Source organism: Eulemur rufifrons, chromosome 24, assembly GCF_041146395.1.
Source record: "Eulemur rufifrons isolate Redbay chromosome 24, OSU_ERuf_1, whole genome shotgun sequence".
Classification (NCBI taxonomy): Eukaryota; Metazoa; Chordata; class Mammalia; order Primates; family Lemuridae; genus Eulemur; species Eulemur rufifrons.
This window is the reverse complement of record NC_091006.1, coordinates 27870660-27879212: the sequence shown is the minus strand read 5'-3', so window position 1 is coordinate 27879212 and position 8553 is coordinate 27870660. Positions and strand designations below refer to the sequence as shown.

Genomic DNA, 8553 nt, shown 5'->3' with positions numbered 1-8553 from the left:
TTAAATATCCTTTTAAATAATAGTTGTGTTGATGTGCTGATGTAGACTTATTTTTCACAGATAATTCTGATGAATATTTGAGATTTTATGAGTATTTTTATTTTTGAAGACCAAAGGATCTATTTTACAAATTTTATATATGGAAAGAATAAGACATCCATTTTTTAGTTTAAATATTTGATTGTCACACAATTGTTTTCCAAACTAGTTGCATTAATGTAATTATTTATACTTACCTTTAATTTAATACTCATTGATTTTATTTCCAGTTGAACATATCAGTGGGGGCAAATATCAAAGCCTATTGGAAATGAACTCCAATCAAATGCTTTGTAGGATCTCAGGAAAAAAGTTAACTCAAGGGCACTTCACAAGAAAATGATCCTGTGTAAAACATCAATGTATTTCATGGATAAAAGATATACTGCCCTAAAGCCAAAAATAGCAATGATTATTAAATACAAATTTGTTCCAAAACATTAATAGACATTTATTAGATCATAACATTATTTGAAAGATAATTAGATGAGACTTTTAGTCTAGAAAACTTTCTTATTAAAATTATTTTCCTAGATTATTTATTTTCTAATTTAGCATCAAATTATAATTATTTAAAATACAATTATAAAGAGATGTATGCTCTACTTAAGCAATAAAAAATTGTTTACTATTTTGGAATGCGTGTAGACATTTAACATTGCATTGCTTGAAAATCTTTTTAAGTAATCTTAAGGTTAATCTTGGCCAGGCGCGGTGGCTCACGCCTGTAATCCTAGCACTCTGGGAGGCCGAGGCGGGTGGATCGCTCAAGGTCAGGAGTTCGAGACCAGCCTGAGCGAGACCCCGTCTCTACTAAAAAAATAGAAAGACATTATATGGACAACTAAAAATCTATATAGAAAAAATTAGGCGGGCATAGTGGCGCATGCCTGTAGTCCCAGCTACTCGGGAGGCTGAGGCAGTAGGATCGCTTAAGCCGAGGAGTCTGAGGTTGCTGTGAGCTAAGCTGACGCCACGGCACTCACTCTAGCCTGGGCAACAAAAGTGAGACTCTGTCTCAACAACAACAACAACAACAACAAAAAAGGTTAATCTTAAAATTAACTGAATAGAAAACAAAATTAACATTAATTGAATAGAAATAGGTCTTTTTTGCTCTGATCTCTCTGAAATTTATGTAGGAGATAGTAGGGAAGAAATGAGGGAAGAATGGGGACATGACTGAACGTTTTTATTGGAATTATCCTTTTATTCCATAAGTACTCTACCCACTCCCAATTTGATGTAACATTTACTGTATCCTCTGTACCCATCCTGTGTTTTTCATTCTGTTTCCCCTGCTGATTTGTTTTTACTTCCACCCTGACAAAACATGTTAACAGTGACTTATCTATAACTTGAAAAATTACCTTCACTTTCTTCAAATAATCTATATTTTAAATCACAATGCTGGACTCTTAGGTCACTGTGAACTCCCACCATACTTACTCTGGCAAATATTGTTACTAACATTGATTGTGTAAGATACTTTTGTTTTCTCTCCATTTTCTCCTACGTACCACGACCAGTTTAATCTTCTAAAAGCACAGTGTTTACAATGTACTTTCTGATTCTATCGCCTTTTTCGCTAGACCGCTCACAATGTTCTATCAAATGTTCTTCTATCCCATTTACCACTAAATGTAATCTCATTTACCATTTATAACTTCACTTTCGAATATATATTTATCATTAAGAACAAGGATTTTTTTCGTTTATTGAATGCCTGCTCTTGCCAGAAATCTTTATAGTTCTTTATATATTACTTTAGGCCTTAAACTAACTGGTAAAATAAGTATTAAATTCAGATGTGAATGTTCAGGAATAGAAAATTTAAGTAATTTGTCTATGGTCATACAACTCACAACTCAGAGAGAGAGGACTTAAAACCGGCCTTTTCTCACTCCAAAGCTCATGTTATGTCCTCTAGTCATGCCGCTTCTCATGGCTCAAGCTTTTTGATGTTTCATACTTGATGACAATAGCGTAGTTAAAAAAAAAAAAAAAAAAACTTGCGCGGAAATAAAGGACTAAGAAAATATGACCACATTTCAGTTCCAGGTCAAAGCAGATACATACTTACTGTAGATGGAATTTCTTCCAGGTTGTATTTAACTTGAATGTGCTATAAACACTATGGTAATACATGCATAAATAATATCTTTTAGATTACTTCATAAATAATGTTTATATTTATTAAAATAAACAAGGGAGAAGGAAAACATGTTTTACAAGGAAATAAACTTTGAAGAAATTAAGGTAAGGATATCTGCATTTGATAACCCATTTTTTTTCTCCTTTTTTGTAGGTTTCAGATTTGGGATATTGTTGTTTCTGTTTTTGAGAAATTTTCTTTTGTTATTTTTTAAAAAAATTATCGCTTTTGGAATACAAAAGAGGAACCAGAAAGACACCTATTTTGTTTCACGTTTGAACACGCATTCTTGAGGAACTCTCACGGCTGAGCACACAGTCATGTGGCCATCACAGCTACTAATCTTCATGATGCTCCTAGCACCGATAGTTCATGGTAAGACCTTTCAGTAGATTTTGTGTAATGCTTAATGTCGTCTCACTCTTTTGTACAAGACCCTTTCTTTGAAATCTTTGCTTTGAGATTTTGTAGCTTTTGCTTACCATATATTAATATGAGTAAGTTAAAAGAACATAGTATGTCCTTTAAGCTGCAATAATTAAGACTGATAAGTTAAATTTCTTAAAGTGCCTATTGAAATGTATTTATAACCAAAGGGCATTTTTCAAAGAACCCTTGCATGTTTTGTTTTTTGTTCTGCCACACATGTGGAAAATCAGCTGAATTTATTAATTATATCATTGATTGTGAATTTGGGGTTTACATATATTTGTACTGAAAAACCATTTTTAATGCAGTAGGTCTGAACATTTGAATGAAACCAAAAATAGCTGCTTTCCCAAACCAAATAATCATTTTCTTTCTGAGTGTTTGCTAGTCTGCATAATCTTTAATACATAGAATGCAAACTATAACCTCTCAGTAAAGGGAAATCGTTTCTATAATACACCTTTCAATGGAAAAACACAAACAAACCAAAAGCCCAAATAGCTCAACAACAAAACAATACAAACATATGCTTTTACATTATAATATATCTTTCAATGCAAAAACACAAACCAAAAGCCAAAACAGCCTAACAACAAAATAATACGAACATATGCTTTCATGTTTAGAGAAAGGTAATTTTATGGAAACATGCTAATACATTTTGAATAGACTTGTGTACTATGTTCATTTTGACATCTTGATATTTAGAATACAAATACAGTTTAGAAATGATGTATCATTGCAAATTTTATAAATTTAATCATTCAGTGCATTAAGACATTTATATTTTGTATAAGTTCGTGTAATAATTCACTGAATCTCTCTAAAAACTAGTAAAGTCTATATGCGTGTTCCTCTTTCACAATTTAAAGTTTTTTGCTAATTATCATTGATTTTGCACTAAGATGAAAATGTTATAGTCACTATCTCATACATTGATGATAATTATAGCAAAGAAAAAGGGACACAGCTGTATTTGCCACTGCTCAGGAGGTCTCAGAATATTATAGTGTAGCAAGCAGCTGAAATGAATTTTTAGCCTCTTTAGCTCACTTTTGGTTTTTAATTGACTACAGAAACCCATTGTAGTTCATCAGTGATGCAATTCCAAATTTGGCCTATGTTCCTAAGTTTCAACATGCATTGCATTCTGCTGTCATTATAAGCTGGGTAAAATCACTTCTGTCTCCTTTAAAGTTTTCCTCTAAATTTCCCTTGATTTAATATATTTTGTTCTAATAAAACTCAAAAAGGTAGAGATATTTTTAAAACTGAGACTAAACTCCTACTTTTACAACCACCTTATTTTAAGCAATGTAAACTTGTCAACATGTCAAAAAAAATTTTTAATTCATATATTGATTATATATAGCACATTCACATACTGTACATGGGCACATATAACATTTTGTGATATGGGACAATAAAAGAATCATGCCACTTTAAAGAAATGCTTTTCTAGTTATCCGTTTATTTAAAGGTTATTCAAATTAGGCTTTTTATGTTATAAAAACACTTTCCTCATGAGGTTATTTTGAGGATAAAATAAATAGCATATGTAAAGAATCCAGTGCGGTGCACAACACATATCAGATGCTCAAACATATTAATTTCCTTCCTCATACAATCTATCCCTCCAATTTATATATAAATAAATATGTATATTTTTTACATACACAAAAAATCATATTTAAGGTCAATTTAAAATTATCCTGGTTAGAGGAAGTTAGGTTAAAAAGAGCAGAAATGGACATTGTAAGAAAGATTCCCTTTTCAGAGTTGAAATTTCTGATCTACCAAAACTCACACCTGCTGTGTATTCAGTGGGCCCCCAAAATGACAGAACCATAGTGGACTAAACAGAATAGAAGCTTTCTACTTACAAATTTTATCTTTATTACCTTCCATGGTATTTTAAAACTTTACACCTGAGAAAATGCAAGTTTGTTGTGCCTATCTTCTGGAAAAGCCCTTCTTTTTTGCCTTTGTGATAGCACTTCTGACTTGTCAATGAAGGGCTTTATGAACAGCCTTTTGGAACCTAACTTGATGACTAGAGAAATGCACCTTTGATCAAGTGCTGAAATATAATAGGGTAGGAATTTTTAGTCTCCGGCAATCCTGGCTTAAAGGAATACTGCATGACTTGAAACTTTAGATGACTGAGTTAAAATGTATGTCAGTTACAGAAGGACTTTTGTTTCCGAAATATTCTCTGCTGCAATCTCCTTGCCTACTGCTGTGGAGATGTCCAGCTAGCTTTAGTTGGCCTCTTGACCTTGGGAATTAACTTTTCTGGATAATGACCTAAATTGCTATCCCTATCTCCAGAGCAAATGATAATGATGATTACCGATTTTATAGCCATAAACTTTAGATGTATTAGTTCACTGAATCCTCAGTATAATCGCATGTGTTTATTATTGTTATTCTTATCATGGTCTTTTTACAGATAAAGACATTGAGATACCAAGTGATAAAGTGACTTAGATTACATAGTTATTAAATGACACAGAGGGGATTTAAAATCAAAGACCTGGCTTCTTGAGCTCTGCTCTTATTGCCAATAAATATGCAGCTCCTATCAAGGACATTCCTCTCTACATAGCATCTCACCTAATGCTCCTGGTCCTTTGGGAGCAGGAGAGGCAGTAACATTGATCACCTGCCTCTTCTGTGTTCTTGGGACAGACTGGGTTTTGAAAGCTGACAGACCTGAGATAAAATTCCAGCTCTGCCACCTACTTGTTCTGTTACCCTGTTTCTCTATAAACTATTTAATAGATACACTTTACCACCCACCATGAGCCAGAAAACTATGCTAGATTCTAAAGATATAATAGTCAACAATAGACTCATATTTCTTCCTTCAAGAACCTTACAGCAACTTAAAAATCTGTAAGTCTATTTTTTATCTTCAAGAATGCATATTTTTTCCTTGCAGGGTTATTTTAAGAAATTGATGGAATAATATACATATAACTTCTAACATAGTGCTTGGTATTTGGTAAATCTTCCATTTTTTCCCTATCCCTTACTTACCTTGAAATAGACATAAATCTCTGAGCACTAAGTAAGGAAAATGCGTAATTATTCTTATTCTCACCCTGAGAATTAAAAGAAATATTTTTCTATTTGAACCTCAGTGTTTAAGTTTTGCCAGACATTTCTAATTATCTAAAAAAATTATTATCAATATTGTTAATATCTAAACAAAATTGTTGCCATTAAGTAGGAATGCTTAAGCCACTTTTTTAATTGGTCATATGTAATTGTCAGTAATGTATTTTTGCATGACCTCCACGTGGATAAAATTAGAAACTAAGCTAAAAAATCAATCCTGATAATGTTTATGTTAGTTGAATAATGTTCATATTACCCTAGAAATTCTGGCCAATGTTTTATATAGGAAAACAAAATCAATCAGTATATCAGCATTGCATATACAATTTTTAAATTAGGAAATGTCCCTGGTTCTATGTTTATCTGTCCATATTCTGTGTCTCTGTGTACCTCTGTATTTCTCTTTTTCTGTTTTCCATGACTGTGTCCCTTTCCTATGGAGCCATAAAACCCTTATCTATAATGCAATGAGACCTGGCAGAAGTAAAGAGGAGCAGCTGAAGCAGATGGCTAGTTCTTTGCTGTGTACCATGGTAGTGTTGCAGGAAGATAAAGAATACTCTTTTGTCATTCAGTTGATATGGTTGGGAGCAAGGGAAAATAAGGAAATTGGAGAACAATAACCCAGTGATAATGTAGATACCTGGGTTTCATTCTGATTGGCAGTGAAGGAATATCAAGATCCAATGTGGGACTTTGGGCTGGGAGTTCTGTTTCTGGAAGGTAACGTCACACAAGCCCCAATGGATTGGGAGTTCAGGAGATGATTGTGGTGCTCAGATATTTTAACTACATGTCAGTTTAATTAACTTAACTTATAAACCGAGTCACCGTTGAAAAGGTAGAAAACAGGATCACTGGTACTTACTATGAGTAATAGGGAGCAATATTTTTATAGCAGCTTCATAGAATAAAATAGAATTTTAAAAAATTCTCCTAAAACCACTTTATTAATGCTTTTTTATTAATGCAAGTCTTTTGTTAAAGTTGTGTTTGCATCTGTATTTATATATTCATGGACTTTATAGGTAATCTAATTTTTATTATGTTCAAGAAATTGCTTAAAAACAGGGACAAAACAATGATCAGATTCATATATATTTAGAGCTTATACGCTTTTTTTCTTTAATTTTCATTTTATCATTAATCTATTTTTATAGTCATTATACTAATATGTCAATGATTTAACATATCTATATATTTTAAAGCCCCAAGCTTCATATCTTAAGTTAAAAAAGTACAAAATTCACTCTGGGAGGCCGAGGCGGGTGGATCGCTCAAGGTCAGGAGTTCGAGACCAGCCTGAGCGAGACCCCGTCTCTACTAAAAATAGAACGACATTATATGGACAACTAAAAATCTATATAGAAAAAAATTAGCCGGGCATAGTGGCGCATGCCTGTAGTCCCAGCTACTCGGGAGGCTGAGGCAGTAGGATCGCTTAAGCCGAGGAGTCTGAGGTTGCTGTGAGCTAAGCTGACGCCACGGCACTCACTCTAGCCTGGGCAACAAAGTGAGACTCTGTCTCAACAAAAAAAAAAAAAAAAAAAAAAAAAAAAAAAAGTACAAAATTACTTTTTACTACATAAAATTTTACTATATAATTCTTTCTGTGGAGACATGTTTTATTAGTTGTGAAAGAGTCAAGTTGACTTCTAAGCTCTGCTTAACTTTGTTATTTTTAGGAATTAATCATCCTTGAAATGTTTGTTTTCCAGCCTAGGTAATTTGTAATATCTGCAGTAATATAACTATTTTTATGGTCAAATACATTATACAGAAAAATCTATGTCATGGTAATGATATATGAGGTTACTGCTAACACATCCAACACCATTTGCATTAGCCAATTGGTATTGAGTTTTAAAATATGTATTTTGTAAGTTAACTGCACAATCTCTAATATCACAATGTAAACTACAAAAATGCATGGCTAATAGCTTTACTTTGTAAGAATCTGGTTAAAAATCTTCCCAAATACCTAGTATGTGAGTTAGCTTTGAGAAAATAATTTTCTTTTGCCTTTGTACTTGCAAAAGATGTTACATGTGAATATTGTTGTAGTGATGACTAATGTGTACAAATAGGGAGTAAAATGGCATTTTTTTATATTCAAATTTTTTATATGTTACTATTTGAGGGGCTTGGAGTATTTCATTTTTTTTTTAGTATTTCTGGGTTGGCCTGGGTTGGACTGTGACTGCAGTAGGGTCATTGTTGTACATTTAATGTTGAATGAATTTTAAAATATTTGAATATATAATATAAAGTCATTGTTTTCTTCTTCTTTGGATTTCTATTTACTTTCATTCTTAAAATAATTGGGTTAATTATGATTGGGTTATTTGTCTTTTTATTGTCTAATTATTAGTGTTCTTTATAGAAATACCTTTTTTGGAAAAAAACAATAAGATATTGTTAGAAGACATTTCATTTCATGAATTCTTTAGACTGTATTTTCTAAGAGGCTTTTTTATTTTTAAAATTTTAATTATAAAATTTTAAAAATAACTAATATTTATAAATATTAAAATTGTTTTATTACTATATGATATTTGTGCATATTTATGAGTTACATGTGATTCTTTGATATTTGTATATAATGTGTAATGATCAAATTAGGGTATTTAGGATATCTATCACCTTGAATATTTACCATTTCTTTGTGTCGAGAACATTTCAGACTTTCTAAGAAAGTTTAATTGCTTGGATTTACCCACTTAAAATTTCCCTTATTTTATTTTACTTTATTTTGAATCATACAGTATTTGTCTACCCTCATCACCCCACCTCACTTTTTACTTACA

General features: G+C 32.0%; 1 protein-coding gene across 8 annotated transcripts in view; it reads left to right on the top strand.

Annotated features, from left to right (window-relative positions):
- Nucleotides 1-2514: 2514 nt before the first annotated feature.
- The window catches only part of ADGRL3 (adhesion G protein-coupled receptor L3), a 442010-nt gene continuing 435971 nt past the window's right edge, over nt 2515-8553 (top strand). For all 8 annotated transcript variants that reach the window (XM_069458531.1, XM_069458535.1, XM_069458534.1 and 5 more), the window contains exon 1: nt 2515-2569. In XM_069458531.1, coding sequence (XP_069314632.1) covers nt 2515-2569 — 55 coding nt within the window. The remainder of the gene's footprint in view (nt 2570-8553) is intronic.